At 40.7% G+C, this 21613-nt stretch overlaps 1 protein-coding gene across 1 annotated transcript in view; it reads right to left on the bottom strand.

Annotated features, from left to right (window-relative positions):
* Positions 1–21613, bottom strand: part of MAP3K14 (mitogen-activated protein kinase kinase kinase 14) — a 50012-nt gene that overhangs the window by 17581 nt on the left and 10818 nt on the right. Inside the window, exons 2-3 of the mRNA XM_044671711.1 lie at positions 3034–3302; positions 1678–1747 (exon numbers count right to left, since the gene is read on the bottom strand). Of these exons, the coding sequence (XP_044527646.1) occupies positions 1678–1747; positions 3034–3283 (320 nt within the window). The 5' untranslated portion in view covers positions 3284–3302. The remainder of the gene's footprint in view (positions 1–1677; positions 1748–3033; positions 3303–21613) is intronic.

Below are 21613 nucleotides of genomic sequence, written 5' to 3' on the forward strand. Positions count from 1 at the left end.
TATTTAGCTTATTTGTACATATCTGTTTGCACATTGTCTCCTGCTTTAACACTGTGAGCAGGGGCCTCTCGAGCAGGAATTGTCTTTGGGTCCCTAGAGCTTGGCACAAGGTGGGCACTTAACAAAGAATCGTTGACTTGACTTGAATATACAACTCAAAAAATATTTGCTGATTTGATCTGGTGAATGAGATATACAAAGCTTCTTTTTCTTCTTTTTTTACACCCTTACCTTCTGCCTTAGAATAAATACTATGTACTGGTTCCAAGGCAGAAGAGTGGTAAGGGCTAGGACTTGCCCAGGGTTACCTAGCTAGGGATCATCTGAGGCCAGATGAACCAAAGGCCTCCTGTCTCTAGGCCTGGCTCTCAATTCACTGAGTCACCTAACTACCCCAAGATGAACAGCTTCTTTACTCTGTTGGGCAGAGAGTAGCACCAGCTTCTTCCTTCCACTGTCCTCATTTCTCCTGGGCTGAAAAGGACCCCAGAGGCTGCTGGGTGAACTGGCTAAAGACCTAACAATTTATCTCAGGTTCTCCACAAGGCTGGGAAATGGACAACTATCACTCTTTGAGGCTTGCCATTTGGATTCTTTCCATCATAGTAGAGCATCAATTATAATGTCAATTATATATAGTTATATACCTGTCTATACTCCCCCTCCTCCCAACTCTGCTACAAAAGTCAAACAAGTTCTGGGATGGTTCTGAACAGCTCTCAACAACTTAAAGTTTAAAGGATGTTGTCCCTGGAGTTAAAAGATGATGATGATGATAATAATACCATATTGGATTGGTGTGAGGCTTATAAGGTAATTTGCAAAACTTGAAGTGTTATGTAAATGTCAACTAATATTATCATTAAGACATATAGCATGTTTTAGTGGGAGGAAGACTTGCCCAGGTCTCAGGAACAATTTCCTAATTCTCAAAATTAATGACTCCCAATTTCCTAGATAACACAGTAGATGACAGCCATTCTATCAAGACTTTTGGCCATAAGTAAGGTGGGGGAAAGGGCTTTAGTCAACTTAGTTGGGGTTTTTCATGCTGTCCCTATTGTGGGTAAGGGAGGGGTACTAGAAAGAAGTCTGCTCCTTAGTGTATTGTGAGGCACAACACAGAGAGTGCAAGGTCAGGAGTCGGGGGGCTTGTGTTCAAATCCAGACATTCATTCACTATGTCGGTCAACTTGGACAAGCTACTATGTCAAATGAGGATAACTTCTTAGGCCTCTTTTAGTTCTAAATCGAAGATCCTATGAACTTTGACTTAGGGGCCAGATTCCCTTGTTTAAATCCCACCCCAACATTGCCCAGAGGAGACAGGGGTGCATTTTGGAGGTTGCACAAACAAGTCTCTCCTAAACAGGGCAGGAGATTCAGGCAGAGGCCAAATGGCAGGTGCCACAAGAATTGTTTCCCAGCACCCTCCCTGATGACAAAGGCAACGAGGGTGGAGGGAAACAAGGTGAACTAATGCTGAAGGAGAAAAAGCCCTCTAGCTTACAAGACCCAGAAGCATCTGAAACACTTATTTTGTTAAGAGAAAGAAAAGCTGGGCCAGCAAGCTCTGCCTGATTCCAGAGTTATAGGCCAGGTGCTTGAGTCAGTCAGTAGGGCAAAGGAGACACTAGTTATGTCTTCCTGCCTTCCCCTTTGAAGTTGCTGCCTTACCTGTACTGTTTCGAGCCAGCAATAAAAATTCTCTCTGAAAAGGTGGGACTGAACTCTTGGCTGTTCTCACCTGTGAGAAGGGGGTGGGGGAAGAGGAAGAGAAAAAACAGATGTTCAACACTTAGACAAGTTAACATTAAGAGAAAACAAGCCCCTGGATCAAGGCTTGAATAGTCTTATAGCAACCACAATGCAGTGAAATAGATGCCCTGACCCTGGTCCCTATAACACGTCTTCCCTTTCCTTTGGCCAATTGACTTCTCTTTCTTTTACTGCTGAATCCTTAATCTCCTCCCATCACACAGGACTCCCATATCTCCCTTCCTTTTGGCTTTTTCCTTCTGTTGACTGAATCTTACTCTTTTCACATTTAGGCCTCATTTGGAAGAAATAGAAGAGATTGTCTAGTTCAATTCCCTCATTATTATAGATGAGGAAAATAAGGCCTGGCCGGGGTGGGGGGCACTTTACTAGGTTTCATCTTTCATCTCTTTAGATGTGACTTTTTGGCTTCCCCAGAAATTCTCGGATGTCTCTGGATGCCAATCTCAGGTGTCAAAAAGCAATTTGCAAACATTAAAGTGCTATAGAAATGTGAGCTCTTATTACAAACTGGAGATGGAGGAGGCAGAAGCATTGATTACCTGAAATGACAACCTGTCCTAAACCTGCTCCCCACAGTAATATCTCTTTTCCCTTTGGGAGCCACTACTATTATTGGCCTCCCCACATTTCCTCCATCCCTAGGTAGGAAGATGATCACAGCAATAAAAGGAGAAGGGAACGAGCCTCACCACACAATTTTTGTTTTATTCCAGTCTGGTAGGGCCCCTGAAAGCTGGCTGATGAATTCCTTGGAGGTGTGGGAATGGACCTCCCAAGTAGGTAAAGGATACAGCCAAAAAAGGTATCTTCAAGGAAATCTGCCACTTCCACATCATAAATTTTCTCATAAATTACAGATGTTAATATGACATAGACATGAGTTCTCAATTGCTGCTTTTTGAGTCATCTATATTTCTGACCATACATGAAGCTTCTCCCTTTGTTGAATGGCACAAGTTATGTTTTTCTCTATCCTGACTACAATGTCCAGAGAGCATAGATATATGAAAGCTATTTGCAGGAAGTTAGGTAGCTCAGGGAATTTTGGAAATCTCTCACCAGAAATGGGGCTTATGTCTCAGGAGAGATTCCCCAGCTACATAAGCCACTGATGGAATAACTGGGAATTGGGTAGAAATTCACTCTCTTGAGAGTTAAAGCAAAATCCAGACTTAGCTCTCCAGAGATAATGTATAGGTTTTGCTCTCCCTCCCTCCCTGGACAAGAGTGCTGGGCTGGATCATCACTTACATTCTGCCTGGGCAATGATGGAGATGGAGGCCGACCCTCCTTCCGTGCCTTCCTTAGCTGTGCCTTTGGTAATGACATCATTCAGGATTTCCCATTGCCCACAGAAAACATGGTTCTTCTCCACAGTTTCAAGTTTGCAGACAGAGCTGGACTTCTTTGCTGGGATCTGGCTCTTTCCTTTGGCAAGCTCCTTCTGGTGCCCAACATCTGAGTCTGGTGCACTCTGGCACATAATCTCCATCACTGCCATCTCACAGGTTCACTGAGACCTTGAGGGAAATCAAATCACATGTTTTAGAACTCTTTAATTTATAGTGTAATATTCTAAATTGCTGTTGTCTGTATTTCAGTCTTAGGCTACAATTTCCACAAGGGTAAAGGCAGTGCTTTAGCTAAACTTTTTATTGTCCTCTTCCTCCCCCAGAAGATTATTTTATACCCAGTGGCACTTAATGTTTGTTGAATGAATTTAATTAATACCAAGGAGAACTGAATGGACTAAAGGCAGGGCAAAGTTGGAAAAGGAAAACATTAGGGAAAGTAAAAGTGAGGTTTTCCCTCTTTTTATGCCATATGCTATCTATCAAGGCCTGGCCCAAATAAAAATCTTCCATGAATGCCCTTCTTGTCCTAAACTCCCTCCAGCTATGAACTAACATCTTAGTGCTTTATACACTTCTTAGGATACTATCATACTATTCTTTCTTTATTACTATTATTATTACTCCTCTGATGGCACTTTCATACTACTCTGTGTATTACAGATATCAGTGTATTTGTCAAATCCTTTACTAGGCTATGAGTTCCTTGGGAGCTGAGACTATGTCTTACCCATCTTTGTATCATTTACAGTGCCCTGAACATAAAAGGTATTCAGAGGTATTGTGTGAATATACATATATATACACTTACATACATATACATATGTACATGTATGTATATGTAAGAAGATAAAATATAGAAATATATTATGTAAAATATATGAAATTTTTGATATATTTAATATAAATATATTATGAAAAGAGGGAAAATCTCTTTTTAAAACTTTTATTTATTTATTTTTAGAAAAACCCTTACCTTCCTTCTTGGAATCAATAGTATGTATTGGTTCTAAGGCAGAAGAGTGGTAAGGGCTAAGCAATGGAGGTGAAGTGACTTGCCCAGGGTCCCACAGCTAGGAAGTGTTTGAGGTCAGATTTTAACCTGTCAAATTTGAACCTGTCAAACAGGACCTCCCGTCTCTGGACCTGGGTCTCAATCCACTGAGCTCCCCAGCTCTCTACTCTCACTCAACTTTTTGGGAAGTTTCATGTAATATATCAGCAAGGTTTCTGCATCAAACATACACAAACACAAACACATCAAAATAAAAATTAAAAAAAACAAACCCAAAGCACAACTCTCCCTGATAAGAAAGAAAAGAACTTTGTTCTTTTCATGAGCTTAATTACTGATCAAATATTGGGGAGGGGCAGCTAGGTAGCACAGTGGATAGAGCACCAGGCTTGGAGCTGGAAGGACTAGGTTCAAATCTGGCCTCAGATACTTCTTGTGTGTCCCTGAGCAAGTCACTAAACCTCAATTGCCTAGTATGTTCCACTCTTCTATCTTAGAGTTGATAATAAGACAGAAGTTAAAGGTTTTTTAAAAAGTTTAAAAAAATCAACTATTGGTGACACAAAGATCTAATTGAAATAGTTCCTATCCTCAAGGAGTTTACACTCTATCAGAAGAATTAATATGTATAAGAGGATATAAAATCAATTTAAGGAAATTTGTGGGGGTGGTTCTAGCAAGTGGGGAGTTAAATCATGAAAGGTCTCTTGTAGGAGGTGGAGTTGAGTTGAACTTTGAAAGAAAACGAGTGATTCTAAAAGGTAAAGTTAAGGAGGAAGTCTGAGGGAGACAAGAAAGGCATGGAACCAGTGGGGTAGAATGTTGTGTGTGAGGAACAGCAAGAAGGCCAGTTTTGCTAAATCATGGAGTTTGTGAAGAAGACTGTTGTATAATAAGGTTGGAATGGCAGATGAGGGTCTGGTTGGGAAGGGTTTTAAATAGAAGAGTTTTCGTTTAATTCCAGAGGTAATAGGGGACCACTGGAGTTCATTAGGCAGGAAAGTGCTAGTCAGACCCTTTGCTTTAGGAATATCAATTTGACAACAAGGAAGAGAATGAATTGGAGAGGGCAGAGAAAACAATTGAGGCTATTGTCCTCCACCAAAAAAAAAAAAAAGGGAGAGGCTGTTGTAATAATCTAGGTGAGAGGTGATGAGGGCCTGAACTAGGGTGGTACCTGTTTGAAGAGAGAGAAGGGGAAGGATGTGAGAGATGCTGGCTATGTGTTGTGAGGGAGGGTGAGGAATCAAGGCTGACAATCTAGATGACTTTGATGGAAGAAGGGAAATTTGGAAGAGGGATGAGTTTTGGGGACAAGAAGAGTTATTTTAGCCAGAGCCTAGGACTAGATATAGGGAACTGAGTATTATCTGCAAAGAGCTTATAATGAAATCTCATAGGAGGCATAAAGAGAGAGTATAGACAGAGAGGAGAAAAAAGCCTTGGGAAGGGAGGCAGGGAGCTACACTCACATTTAGGGGGAAAGATATGGATAATGAACCAGTAATGGAGGATGAGGAGTGAGGTCAGTCAGATAGGAGAACCAAGAGAGAGCAATGTCATGAATACCCAGGGAAGAGAGTTTCCAGAAAGAGAGTGTGGTTACCTGCTAAATATGTTGAGGTCAAAAAGAATAAGGACTGAGCAAAGACCATCATGCCATCTGATTTAGCCATTAAGAGACCACTGGTAACATTGTATGTTGAATGAAGAGGACAGAAGTAAGATTACAAGGGGCTAAGAGGAGAAATAGTGAAGGAAACCAGGATAAACTGCTAGACTGGCTTTCTCTATGAATGTAGTTGGGTTTCTTTGCCTCAAATATTTGTTTTTTGGTCATATGTAGGGGAAGATGTCAGACATGCAGATAGGCTCAGTGTGATCCCCATATCCATTTGTCCCCTGGTTGAGACATGGAGAGTCTTGTCTATTCTTAGGTTAGCTTTTATATATGAGAGAAAATCTGATTTTTTTTTTAGTGTTCTAAAATTGATTCCACAAAATGTGTTACATTCTGATGTAAATTGCTATATGTCAAGAAAAGGCTTAGATCTTAGTTTCCTCAAGAAGCTCTCAAGAAGCAATGGACAGGCTTCCTAATGCAATGTTTATATTGAACTGCTTTTTTAAAAATCCAAGAACACTTCTAAACATTCAAATTCAGAAAACAGCAGTGGTTGAAGTAATTTCATTGTCTGTCCACCTCCACTCCAAACCTCCCCAAAAAACCAGCTACTACTACTGATCAAAATATGAAAGGAAGAAATAAAGGTTCATCTTTTTCCTGGCCACTTTTTCTCATTTGACCAAAGAAGCTGATCATAACAGAAGAATTTGGCTCCAATGTAATTTTGGGTGAAACAACAAAATCACTTTGCAATAAAATGATGACAAAAATCTTTAGTTCATATTGGTGCTTCTTTTTAAAAAAGTATCCCCCCCCCAATTCCATGTAAAAACAATTTTTAACTTTCATTTTTAAAAAATTTGAGTTCTAAATCCTTTCTGTCCCTCTCTCCTCCCTGAGACAGTGAGAAATCTGATACAGGTTACCCCATGTGCAGTCATGCAAAACATATTCCCATATTAGTCATGTTGTCAAAGAAAACAGAACCAAAAAAACATGAAAAAAAAATAAAGTAAAAAAGTAGTATGCTTTGATCTGCACTCAGACTCTATCCATTAGTTCTTTCTCTGGGAGGTAGATAACATTTTTCATAATAAGTCCTTCAGAACTGTCTTGGATCATGGTATTGCTGAGAGTAGGCAAGTCTTCCACAGTTGATCATTGTACAATATTGTTGTTACTGTGTACAAAATCCTGGTCCTGCTCACTTCATTTTGTATCAATTAAAATGTCTTCCCAGGTTTTTCTGAAATTCTGCTTGTCCATATTGCTTCTAAAGCTTCTTAAAAGGCAGTACGCTTCTCTCTACCCCAGATTTTTTTTTTTTTTTGCTTAACAAGGTACCAAATGCAGCCAGTTATTCATTGAAACTATTTTCTTTCTTAGGTGGTTTAAGAAAAGAATCACAGTCTTCTTTATCTTTGTTCAGCTTACTTTTACTCTGTAGGCCCTCAGCGTTTAAGGATTCGGTTTATATTCCAGTCCTTTTTCGGGGGGGTATGCTTTGTCTTCTAGACTCAAAGCAAGGACCAGGGAAAGTGGCACAGTGGATAGAGTGCTGGGCCTGAAGTCTCATCTTTGTGAGTTCAAATCTGGCCTCAGAACACTTACTAGCTATGTGACCCTGGAGAAGTCATTTAACCCTATTTGTCTCAGTTTCATCATCTGGAGAAGGAAATAGCAAACCAGTATCTCTGCCAAGAAAACCTCAAATATAGTCACAAAGCTTTAGTCAACACAACAATAACAAAGAATCAGGCCCTCTTTCTGATCTGTTCTCCCCACTGTGGCTGGTTCCCCCTACTTTGCAGACACTCTACTAAAGCTGTAGATATTCATACCCACCTCTATATAAACACACACACACATATACACACATATATCAGTCAAGAAGCATATATTAGGCACCTACATGTACCAAATACTATATTAAGTACTGAGGATACAAAGAAAGCAAAAATATGATTTTTATACTCAGTGGACTCATATTCTAAGTGGGAAGGAGCCATGAAAATTACTATTTACATATAAGATACAGATGGTGTCATTTTACAGATAAGGAACTGGGGCAGATGGGGTTAAATGACTTGCCCAGAATCCCCTAGTTAATGAATGTGTGAGGCCACATTTGAACTCAAGTCTTTCTGACTCGGTCTGGTGCTCTATCCAGTGCTCTACTTTGTTGCCCCCAAAAGGAAATTAGAGTCACAGAATTGCAAACTGATTTAATTCAGGCTATCCAGAAAACCAGAAACATGGCTAGGACCAAAATTTAGCTATTCCCACCCTTTACTTATCATAAATTCATCTAATATCTTGGAAATACCCAATGCCAAATCTGATTTAACAATTCTACTCAGAATATAACCAAACAACTCTCTGTGAGATGTCTGTTGTTGTTGTTGAGTTGTGTCAGTGGTGTCTGACTCTTTGTGACCCCATTTGGGGTTTTCTTGGTAAAGACACTGGAGTGGTTTGCCATTCTCTTCAGCTCATTTTAAAGATAAGGAAACTGAGGCAAGCAGGGTTAAGTGATTAGCCCAGGGTCATACAGCTAGTAAGTATGTGAGGCTGGATTTGGACTAAGGTCTTCCTGACTCCAGGCCCCTCTGTGAGATGACAGAGACCCATCTCAGGAAGTCTTTAATTCATCATGGAGGTAAGTGGAGGCAGCCATCTTTTTTCTGATGGGTGGCCAGCCAATGACAGCTGGCCTGTTACTAGGCTTTAGGAAAACTTGTCCTTACTAAGGAGAAGTGGATGCTTTGGCTTAGGCAGCCAAGTCCATACATCCCTCATGGTGTTACTTGTGACTCAACCAAGCTGGCAAGCTTATAAGATAAGACAACAAGGAGCACATTCAGGGGCTAATTTACCCGACCAGCAGCTGCAGCCCTACAGCACAACTGGTGAAGGACAGCAGGCTAACATAGCAGTATTAAGGTATCAACTCCTCAGGGAAACACAATTAGTGCCAGAAAGCTGTAAAGCAATCCCCTGTGTTTGACTTCAGAGCCTTCTATCAGCCGCATGACTGTGACTCAGGCACTCTGTGAACTAGCCTCCAAGTTCATTAAGCTATTCTAGTGTAGAATTCTGCCCAACAGCTGTGAACACCCACTCTCCTCTCCAGGCTCTCCAAACTTCTGCACTAGGAGCTAGACAAAAAAAAAAAAAAAAAGCTAGATCCCAGGTTAAAATGACTGCTGGGTAAAATGCAGAACCAAAGGTTTTATTCCTAAAGCTGTCTAGATATCTAAGAGGCATCATGATATTGCAATGACAAAGTACAAGAACAGTGACCTCCTGTCTGATGATCTGAGCAAGGAAGGAGGCCAGAAATTTGGAGCCTCCTCTCTTCCTACAGCCAAGGAAGCTAAGAAGTTAATGGCCCTAGGATGACCCTACTCCTGACTTGAAAGAAAATCTATAGCCTAAAAACTCTCATCTGCCAGGAACATTTTCCCTAGCCCTGCCCATGCTTCCCAAACACACCCTCACCAGTGTCTGGCCATGCCGATGCTCTCCTGTTAACCCTGTATGACAAAGCTAAGAAGCAGGAAGCTGCTTCCAGTTAAAACTACTCCCTTTCATTCCCATAAAACCAAGGATAAAAAACTCAGTGGATAGAGTGCCAGGCCTGGAAGGTCCTGGGTTCAAATTTGATCTCAGATACTTCCAAGCTGTGTGGCCTTGGGAAAGTCACTTAATTCCAACTGTGGATTCTTAGTACTGATTCTAAGACAGAAGGTAAGGGTTTAAAAAACCAACCAACCAACCAAGGATTGATTAAATAAGTCAGTCCGGTGGCACTATTTCCTTCTTCAACTCATTTGACAGATGAAGAAACCAAGGCAGGCAGGGTTAAGTGACTTGTCCAGGGTCACCCAACTAGTACATATCTGAGGATGGATTTAAACTTCAGAAGATGAGTCTTATTGATTCCAGGTCTGGCAATTCCTCATCTGTCAAATGAGTTGAAGAAGGAAATGGGAACTCACTCTAGTATCTTCGCCAAGAAAACTCCAAATGGGTTTTTATTTTAAATGAGTATTCTCAGTATGGATGTATGTTTTGCATGATAATATGTGTAAAATCTAGATTGAATTGCTTACTATTTCCTAGAGGGGGAAGGGAAGGAAGGGAGACAATTTGGATCTTATAATTTTGGAAAACATATGTGAAAATTGTTATTACATGTTTTTGGGAAAATAAAATATCTTTGAATAAAAAAAAAAAGGGGAAAAAAAACCCCAGATGGGTCAGGAAGAGTTAGACACCACTGAAACAGCTAAACAACAAAATACTATATTCCCCCAGGGTTCCTAACAACTCTGGCCTTGCTTCTCCAAGTAAATCAACAGAAAGTTTATTTGGAACTTTTGTTGTTGTTGTTTTTTTGGGGGGGGTGATGATTGGGGTAGTCCTACAATTGGCAATTTAATAAATATTCATCAAATACCTCCTACATGAGCAGAGAAGACCTGGGTTTGACTATTGGCTCTGCCAACTCACTAGCTGTGTGGCCTAGGGCAAGCCTCTTTCCTTCTCTTGGCTTCTTTTTCTTTATCTTTAAGAAGAAGGAGTTATATGAGATGAAATTTAAGGGGCCTTCTGGATTGAGGTCTGTAAACTTCACAATCCTATTCTAAGCTAAGATCCTTTAAGTTACTCTGTAGCTAGTCAGTCCCTTGAAGGAAATTCAAGCTTCCCAAATAAATCTGGTTCATCTATGCCATGACAGAGCAGGAAAAGACTACCTAGTCCAACACATACTTGACCAAAAAACCCCATCTCTGACATCTCCAACAAGTGGTGATAATGATAATAATAGCTAGTATTTTACAAAGTGCTTTACAATGTCATCTCATTTATTCTCAAAGCAGTCCTGTAAGGTTGGTATTATTATCATCATCCCCATTTTACAGATGAGGAAACTGAAGTTAAGTGACTTGTCCAAGGGCACATAGATAGTAAATGTCTGAGATTAGATTTGAACTTGGTTCTTCCTAACTCCAATTTCAGGGCTCTAAACACGTTATTTTTCTAGTCCTTGGTCCACTCCTGTGTAAAACAAGATGATCTCTAAGATCCCTTTTAGGTCTGGATTATATGTGACTCAGTGAAAATGCCTTGGCTGATGACTGATAATGATCTCATAGTATTACTGAGTGTAGATACAGGAGATTAGACTAAATGAATATGTATTGACTCCAAGACAAACATGGGAAATCAGTTGTTTAAAACAATAACAACCAACCCCCACCTACCAAACCCTTCATCCTTAATATAGCGTGTTAGGAGGATCGTTTATTATTTTCTCTAAAAGAGGAGTGTTGGGAAAGAGAACCCAAACATAAACAGTGGTTAACTGAGGGGCCTGCTTAGTCAAGGATCACCAAACATTCGAATCATTGTGTTCCTATTAAGTCAACCATTTTAACAGGCCGATGCACTGGATGCCAAGTTTGATTCCAAAGTGCTGAAAAGTGCTGCCCAGCTTCTTCTCTCTGGGAATATTCACAAAAGTTAACTTCTCATGAAGTTTAACAGCCCTGACCAAACACAGGCAAGTCTACACACAGCAAGGCATGCATGAGGTTTACCCATGAGCATACTCAGACCTGCAGCTATTATAGGAAGCTCCAGAGCTCTGCCCACCATAACCCTATCTTGTCCAGTTAACATGAATTTAACGTCCACTTCAAGCTAAGCACTGGAGTCCGTGTTCTGCAGGATACAAAACAAACATGGCCCTTGCCTGTTTTTTCTTGCCCAGTCAAGCAAAATAGACAAATCCTGGCCTATACCAGCTACTGCCTAATGTTAAAGTCTTGTCATCTGCCTTATTTCTCAGTCCTCAAGTGGGTTAGGGCTTCCCCATTTTCAAAACTGGCTCCCACTTACAATGAGCCTTTAAAAAAAGAAACCCTTATCTTCTGTCTTAGGATCAATATTAAGTAAGGGAGTAGAAAGGGAGAGGCAATTGGAGTTAAGTGACTTGCCCTGGGTCACACAGTTAGGAAGTATCTGGGACCAGATTTGAACCTTAGTCCTCATGTCTCTGGGCCTGACTTTCTATCCACTGTGTTGTCTAGCCACCCTTGATATCATCTTAACAAGCTACTTCAGGACCTCAATATGCCTTAGAGTCTCCTCAAGTAAAATGAAGATTTAAAAAGCTCTGTAATTTTACAGGACTACCATGAAGACTTCTCAATGTTGAGTGTTACTGAATGATTAGGACAGAGCAAAGTAAAGCCCTTGTGATTATTTCAATTAGGAATGGAAATAGGTGCTTTGAATACACAGTGGGTCAGATAGCAGAAGTAGGATAACTCAACTTCCTGAATAATTAATTGGCTTTAAGCCAAATTCATTCCACTACTTTCTCCTGTGACCTTCCAACCTGCCTAGACCTTAGACTTCATTGGGACAAGCCAGGTTGTGGATGAGATACTGAGACTACAAAGGCTTACACAAGCAAGGGGAAAGGTCAGTGATTGGCACAGAGAAGATCTAACCTAGAAAAATGGTTGGCTGAAAAGATAACCCCCAAAGCCAAGAGATTCCATTAGACTTTTTTGACCCTATCTCTCAAGATCACAGCCTCCTTCCGACCCCCAATCCTTTGCTCCTCTCTGATGCCTCTTTGTTTTAAACACACATTCCTACACCATATTTTACAGCCCCTCTGACCCTTCCCATTTTGACTACTTACTCTCCCCACCCATCTCTGCCTTACCAAATCTCATTCATCTTTCAAGAAACCTCCTTCAAGAAACTTTGCCTATTCACCCTGGACCTGAGTAACCTTTTCTTCCTTTGAATGTCTACAGTGGTGGTAAACTCAAATAGCCCACAGGACTAGGTGTCTGACACATCCAGTATAGAGGACTTAACTTTAACGCTCATTTGGCACCCAATATACACAGCCTATTATTGTTATTTGTATGCCTATGCCTTTGCTTTTTAAAAATCTTTTCTAAGTAACGATTCTAAGGCAGAAGAACAGTAAGGGCTAGGTATCTGAGGTTATGTGATTTGTCCAGCTTCACACAGCTAAGATGTGTCTGAGGCCAGATTTGAACCCAAGTCCTCCTGACTCTAGGCCTGGCCCTCTATCCCCTGTACCACCTAGCTGTCCCTTCATTCTTCCCCAACAAAATCATGCTTATTCTGAATCTTTCCTGAGTCCAAACACCATTTGCTTATTCTATGCCCTTCCCACCTCCCCTCTCATATCTACATCCTACCCATTTCTTTGAGGGAGAGCTCATCTTACCTCTCCCATCAGGCTTTTCCCAAATGTTCTAGCTCTGGGCACTTAACCAAATCTGCCATGCTTTCATTCAAAGAGATGATATATATGAAAGGATCTGAAAACTCACCTACTGTATGCTAGGCCCTGTGCTAAAACCCTAGGGATGGAAAGAAAGGCAGGCAGACAAAACCAGTCCCTGCCTGTAAGGAGTCCACATGCTACCTGAGAGATTACATGTAAATCATTTGGTACATCCGAGTGTGAATGGAGGAGGGTCTCCCAGGAAAGGCTCTAATAGCTGGGGACCTTAGAAAAGCCCCACACAGAAGGTGTGACCTGAGTTGAGTCTGAGAGGAAGCCAGGGCAATGATGAGGCAGAGAGGAGGAGGGAGAGCAACCCAGATCCAGGAGATGCCTGGAGCACTCTCGCTCCCTGGTTTCCTTTATATCCCAACTAAAACCCCACTTTTACAGGAAGCCTTCCCCAACCCCTCTTCATTCCTGGGTCTTCCCTTTGTTAATTATAATCAGGCCCCCATCCAGGGGGGATCAGTTCCACCACCTACCTCGGATGGCTGAAGCTGTGGATAAGAGAACACCTGCTGACCCTGTGTTTTCTGTCCTTCATTTCAAAGGAAAGCAATGACATCAGGGGGCTATGCCTTGACTTGCCTGTGAATTGGATTAAAGTGAGGCAGAGTCTCACAAAGCCCTCAAACTCACTCTCTCTTCCAGGGTCATTCAAGTCCAGTAGCAGGACAAAAGTCAGGATGCCTGGCAATGGCCTGACCAAGCTCTAAGAGTGGCAGAGCCTGCTTCAGCTGCCTTCCTGGCTACTGGAATAAACCGTTCCCATCTGCCCATCTTTCTAGGGGAAGCTTCCTGTTCTTGAGGGAGATGTCATCCTCTCCACCCCCAGGTTTGAGACCCATCAGCTACCCTCTAATCTGGTTTCTCCTCCTGTGGAGAGGATTTTCCTTGGGTGTGATGGCTGAACACGCCCCAGCTTCTTGGAGCCATAGTTTGGGTGGCAGGTAGACCCCCAAAGTGGATGAGCAGCCCTGAAAAGCCAGCCCAGAGGTGCTAGGCCTCCTGAACACCCCATATGCCCCATATTTATGTGCACTGGCATTTGAAGGTGGACCCTTGGCCCTTCCAGTCGACTGTGAATAATGGAAACTTTGGAAAATGAAACTGAGGATAAGGGAACACTCCTGTATTTCCCATTTATCCCGTATACAATATGCATGTTGTCTCCTCTATTAGCCTCCTGAGCAAGCACTAGGGCTGTCTTTTGACCCTTTCTGTATTCTCAGCAATTAGCATGGTGCCTGGTACATAGTAGGTGTTTAATAAATGTTAATTGATTGATGAAGATGAGATATGGAGCATCACGTGTGAGCACAGCAACTAGCCAGTGTAACTGGGATACAGAATGGGGAGAGGGGAATCAAGTATAAGCCTAGAAGGAAGGGAGCAGGTTGTAAAGACCTTGAGATATCAAAAAGTTGAGTACATTCCCCCTCTCAGTAAGAGGGAGCCAATGGGATTCTTTGAGTGGGGGACATGATATGCTTTGCTTGCTGAATAGCAGGTGGATAGAGTGGGGAGAGATTTATCTAGTGAGACCAGTTAGAAGAGTCACCTCCTTTCATGAATTAGGGCAGCAGCTGTGGGAGTAGACTATGAGGGAAAAAACTCCAGTTTTTGTTTTGATTTCACTCCCTGCTTTTTGTTTTCTACTGAGGATGGAAGTAGTGTGGTGGAGTGGAAACAGAACAAAAGACCCGAGTTCAAATTCTACATACTGCTGCTTGTGTGACTGTGGGCAAGTCACTAAACCTCTTAAGGCCTCAGTTTCCTTATCTTTAAAATGAGGAGATTGTGTTAGATGACATGCAAGGTCTTTTCCAGCTAAGTAAGAGTATTAAAAATGTAATCAGTTGGGACACAGGAAGAGGGAAGGTAATCAGAGTAAATTTCATCAGCCAGTCTTTCAACTTCTGTAGCCAAGGCTTCCTATTTTCTATTTATAGGCAACAAGTACCAACTTCTGGTTAACAGTCCTGCTTGAGAGTCTCTTGTGAAAACTGTTCGGAGACCCTGAATAACCCTGTGACCAGGGAGAAACTCAGAAGCCCATGGAGCAGGGGAAGAGGGCTTGGGGTGTCCCTTACTGGTTTAGTGAAAGGCTGGGAATGCAGAAGGTCAGGCTGACTCCAGGAAATTGTAGCCAGGCAAGTTTTTTATTTTTCCTGGCTGGCCTTTCCCTACTTCTTTATTCAATCTACAGATGTTTTGGACATGTTTCCTTCCCTTTACAGTGTCTCCTCCCTTTTCTGGGGTGTAGGGTAGCAGCCAATAACCATCAATTTCCATGTATTCCTTGAGCACCTGACTCTTGGAGTTTCAGGGATAACTGCTATAGAAGATCTAGTAATGTATAAACATAGGCCTTTTCCTTGAAGAATTTACAGCTTCACTGGAATATAGTGACATAGGTTGTAAGAGCTCATAGGGTAAAATACAGAGTATCTAACAATCTCTTCCTTTTACAGAAGATGAAACCAAAGCTGGTGAGGGGTTGAGTGAATTGCCCAGTTTGAATTCAGATCTTCTACTACTGCAATTGTTGCTTTCTATCCAACATGCCAAACTAGGATAGGTGGTGCAGCAGAGAGTGCTGTGTCTAGAGCCAGGAAGACCCGAGTTCAAATCTAGCCTCAGATACTTCCTGGTAGGGTGATTCTGGGCAAGTCACTTAATACAATGGCCTCAGTTTCCTCATCTGTAAAATGGGCTGGAGAAGGAAATGGCCAACCAACCACTCCAGTATCTCTGCCAAGAAAATACTAAGTGGGATCACAAGAGTTAGATACAATAGAACGACAACAACAAAAATCCAACATACCAGTTCCTTCTATAGTCTCTTCTGAGAGATGATTATCCAGGGTCTAATGAAGGGAAAGGTCACCATCCTCTGGAGGCCATCTATTCTTCAGCAGAGACAGCATAGTATGCTTGTAGTAATGCCAAGTTCAAAGAAGAGATCCATCTCCCCAGTCCACCCCCAACACTTATTAGCTAGCTACCTGACCACTCTTAGTCTGTTTCCATATCTGTAAATGCAGACAATATCAACAGTACCTAGCTCACAAAGGATTGTCTTGAGAATCAAACAAAAGCATCCAGCAAACTTAAAAACCATCATATTGTTGGATTGGTTCAATTGTTTAAAAGCTCCTCCTTATTCTGAGCCAAAATTTGCCTTCTGGGAACTTTCATTTGCTAGTTGTAGATATCACATATGCTATATAGCAATTATAATAAATGCCAATATATAAGTTCTGAGCAGGGAGGGAACACTGGATTTGTTAGAATCTTTTGAATACACAAGGCAGGAGAGTTTAATAGCAAATAATCTGGTCACTATCATCTTTCTCTGCCTTTGTTGGTGTAGGTTTTAGGGGCAGTAGTTGAACTCTGAACAGTGCCTGGAACATAGTAGGTGCTTAATAAATGCTTGTGGAAGGACAACTAGGTGGCTTAGTGGATTGTGAGCCAGACTTGAAGAAGGGAGGTCCTGGGTTCAAATGTGGCCTCAGACACGTCCTAGCTAGGTGACCCTGGGCAAATCACTTCACCCTCATTTCCTAGCCCTTACTGCTTTTCTGCCTTGGAACCAATACAGAGTATTGATTCTAAGACAGAAAGTAAGGGGTTAAAAAGAAAAGGAAAAAAACAAGCTTGCTGACTAATTGAACAGGTTTGAGAATCATACTACTACATGATGGAATGTGGGCACATGTGCCCAAGTGAACAGAAGTGAACCTTGGAAGCCAGAATGCAGAAGTTGGTGTAAGCCCCAATGTCTGTAAGTGAGAAGTGTGGGGAATGCCCCAAGAGGAAGCAATGTAGTTAAGACTTATTGCCTACTACTCATTTAGTCTACCAAACTTAAGTTTATTTTAAGAAACTTCAAAAAGACAACACAGAAGAAGGTCTTGGTCAGGACTGTGCTGGGTTACTCTTAAAGCTTAAATTCTTTATCCCAGGGTTGTTGTTGTTTTAAACCTTACCTTCTGCCTTAGTACCAATCTAAGACAGAAAAACAGTAAGGACTATGCAAAAGGGGTTAAGTGATTTGCCCAGGGTTGCAGAGCTAGAAAGCATCTGAGGTCATGTTTGAACCCAGTTCTTCTCACCTCCAGGTCTGGTGCTCTATCCACTGTGCTACTTAGCCACTCCCATCCCAGAGGTTCTTAGCCAGGGTCCATGGATGGGGTGGGAGGAGGCAGGAATTACATCTTTATTTTCACTAACACCTCTATGTATTTTGATTTTATAAAAATATTTGTCTGACAAAGGGTCCACTGGCTTTACCGGCCTGCAGAATAAAAATCTGGTTTAGTAATTCTGCTCCTGTGAATAGGCACCATGTAGGTCAGTAATATCCAAGAAACCTAATCTGTATCAAAGTCCACATACTTACACACCCTCTACAAGGCCCAGGTTCTTGCCACTCCCTTATGTAAAGTGTTCTGAAAACCTCAAATCACCATAATTACAATATAATAGTTAGCATCTATATAGTGCTTTCAGGTGTGAGAAGCACTTTATATGTTATCCTATCAGATCCTCACAACCTTCCTTATAAGAAGTACCATTATTATCCCCATTCTGAGGGATGAAACTGAGGCAGACACAGGTCAAATGATTTGCCCAGAGTCATAGAGCTACTAAGTGTCAGAGGCTGATTTTGAATTCACATCTTTCTGATACTGAATCCAATTCTCAGTTATTATTATTAGGCGATAGGGAATCACTCCTCGTTTGTGCTTCAATAATGTCTTTACAAATGAGGTCAGTACTCTCTGGCCACATATTTTGTGCTTTGATTGAAGGTATTAAAGAACTACAATGATATTTCCATTCTAGTTCTCAATTTCTTTTATTTATGTTGGCATTCGGAACCAGAAAGGTAACTTTACAATTCCTTACGAATCTATTTGGCAACAGAGAGTACAATATGGAGCATTAAAGAAAACAGCAGCCTCAAGGAAAAAAAAAAAAGACTACAGTTGTACTTCACTTAATATAACAGATCTGTTCATTAAAAGTTACATGTAAGTCAAATGAATATTTGAAAAATTTGATCCTATTTTAAAAGTGTTAGGGGAGAGGTTTTCTAAAAGAATACAGAAAACTGTCTTTAATGTGTCCTGGTTGGTTCTGGTTAACTGAATGTTCTGCTTAACTTCACGGTAACTAGATTACCAATTTTTAAAGAATTAGGTAATATGAAACTATATTGAACATAATCTTTCTCACTGTGAATATTCTTATTTGAACTTTCTGACTAGAGTCTAGGAAAATAAGAGTTCATTAAACTAAGGCAAATACTTTAATAAAGCAAATCATTACACACCCACATATCTCACTTTTTTCCATTTTGTAAAGGTGGAGTCTCCGACAAATGGGCTTTTTCTAGGGGCAGGGTTTATCTGTTATAAGAATGGGTTAATGAAGAGGAATTCTTTGTCACTGTGAGAGGATGCTTCTAAGGAATTGTAGATACTGGTGACTAGTTCTGAAAGTAAGGAACTCATTTAAGGAACTTTCAAATAAATACCAAATGCAAACAACTTTTCCACAGAAGACTTCCAACATATGCCAGAAATGGAAGAAATTACAAAACCCAAACTCCAACCTTTAAAGTGCATTTTAACTTTGGCTGTGGTCTACTTTCTTTTCTTTCTTTTTTTTTTTAAACCCTTACTGTGTATTGGCTCCAAGGCAGAAGAGTGGTAAGAGTAGGCAATGGGGGTCAAGTGACTTGCCCAGGGTCACACAGCTGGGAAGTATCTGAGGCCGGATTTGAACCCAGGACCTCCCATCTCTAGGCCTGGCTCTCAATACACTGAGCTACCTAGCGGTTTATCCCAGGATTGTTGTTGTTTTAAACCTTACCTTCTGCCTTAGTACCAATTCTAAGTCTACTTTCAGAAGCTGCAGTATCTGCACCTTCAGACAAGTGGGCCCAAATAGAAACACCATAATTAACAAGCTACTAGCCTGGGAAACAAGTGTGTATCTGACAAGCCACTTTACATAAAAGGACAAAATTCTCCATAGACATCCATTTACTTTTCCACAATATCCACTTGTACCATGCTGGAGAAGGGGAAGGAAAAAGAGAAAGGGGACTCATACTTGAAGTATGGCAAAAACAATCTTCAGGAGGTACTGGTGACTGACTATTCTCTGACAAGGGATGGATAAATCACAGAACAACCTCATATTACCTCATCTCTCAAGTTATCTAAGAAGGAAAAAAGAAATCTTAAATTTACATCCTGTTCTTCTGTGATACTCATTATCTGCTCATATGAAATACAAGATACCGTTTTGGGTCACTCATGGGTCTCTCCATTCTTCCCACTGTACTCCCTTCCCCATCCCAGTCTTGTCCTCAATCCTAATTTTCATCTAAATAATTTATTATGGGACATTCTGGTCACCCTTGCCATGAGCCATTCTTCAGCTTATTTCTTAGCTTCAATACAAATAGCTTCTTGTTGATTTTTGCCATTTCTCTAAAGTGCTGACAAAGGGATGGCACCCCCAGATGAAATACAAAGTTTTTAGCAAATATCTCTATAAAGCAAGTTTTTCTCATGTAGATCTCACTTCTAAGATGTATAGGGAACTAAGTCAAATTTATAAGAAGAGCCATTTCTCACTTAACAAGTGGCCAAAGGATATGAACAGTTTTCAGAGGAAAAAAATTCCATCTATCATATAAAAAAATGTTAGAAATCAGTGTTGTCAAACTCAAATAGAAATGTAGATAACATTATAAACTAACATTATCTGTTGTACTATATTTTTGTTTATTTTAATAAACACTTCCCAATTACATTTTAATCTTGTTCCTATAGGATTTAGGAGTTTGCAAGCAGTTAAGAATAGGATACTTCTGCTACACATCATTAAAAAATAAAAAAATGCAAGTTAAAACAATTCTAAGATACTATCTCATACTCATTAGATCAGGTAAGGTGACAAAAGAGGAAAACAACAAATGTTGGAGGGGATGTGGGAAAACAGTCACAATAATGTACTATTGGAGCTATAAACTAGTCCAATCATTCTGAAAAGCAATTTGGAACTATGCCCAAAAAGCTATTAAACTGTATCCTGTCACTAAATCTATACCTCAAAGGGATAGAAGAATGAGGAAAAGGACCATTGGCACAAAAATATTTATTGTAATTCTTTTTCTGGTGTCAAAGAACTGGAAACTGAGGGGATACCTATCAACTGGGGAATGGCAAAACAGGTTATCGTATTTAAATAATAGTGCCCTCTAAGACATGATAATGGAGATGGTGTCAGAAAAACCTGGGAAGACTTTTATGAACTGATGCAAAGTAAAGTAAGGAGAACCAGGAGAACAATTATACAATAATGGCAATATTGTAAAGATAATCAACTTTGAAAGACTTGTTAACTCTGATCAACATAATGACCACCACAATTCCAAAGGACTCTAGATAAAATATGGCATCTACCCCCAGATAGAGAGCTGATGAACTCAGTGAATTGAAGCACACTTTTTTCTTTCTTTTCTTCATTTCTTTCTTCCTTTTCCTTCCTTCTTTGGAAATTCGTTTTATGTAAGGGTTTTGTTTATCTTGCCTTCTTAATGGAAGGGAGAGGAAAAGGAGAGAGGGAGAGAATTCAGAACGGATGATGAAATAAGATTGAATTTAAGAAATCTATCTGTAGCTAAAACACACACATACAAACATCAGTTTTTACAAGGGAAACCATATTCTTTCCTTAGTTTTCCTTATCAGCCTCCTGTGTAACAGAAAACCCAAATGTTTGTAAAGATAACACATTTTTAAGCCAGATAAATTGAGCTGGAACCAATAAATGTCTGAGGGACAGCCATTCAGGGTCAGCAGGTAGATTTGCTTTGATCAATGAACGAATCAACAAACCCTCAAGTCATTCATTCTCATATGCCAGAAATTGTGCTAAATAATGTAGGGTTACAAATACAAAAGTAAAATAGTACTGGTGCACAAGAAAGAGACATTGTACATCTGTACATATGAGTATGTATACAAAATATATACAACGCCCTTTCAGCTGGAGAACCAAGAAAGGTTTCTTCCAGATTGATATGAGCTGATTTGTGAAGGAAAACAAGAATATTAAAAGGTAAAAATGAGGAGGCTGTGCATTTGGGCCTGGGGGACAGCTACTGGCATCAAGGTTAGGAGGTGGAGCTTTTTCTATGTTCAGAACAGTAGTAGGCCAGAGGGACTGAACACAGAGTTCAAGGAGGGTAATAAAGTGTAAGATGGCTGGAATGGCAGAACGGTGTCAGGTTGTGAAGTTTTAAAATGTCAAACAGAAAGAGTTTTGATTTGATTCTTGGACCAATAGGGAACCCTTGGAGTTTGCTGAGTGTGTTTGTGTGAAGGGGTAGGGAGTGTGATGTGATCAGACCTGTATTCTAGGAAAATCCCTCTGCTGGCTGAGTGAAGGACAGGTCTGAG

Source organism: Gracilinanus agilis, chromosome 4 (genome assembly GCF_016433145.1).
Source record: "Gracilinanus agilis isolate LMUSP501 chromosome 4, AgileGrace, whole genome shotgun sequence".
NCBI lineage: Eukaryota > Metazoa > Chordata > Mammalia > Didelphimorphia > Didelphidae > Gracilinanus > Gracilinanus agilis.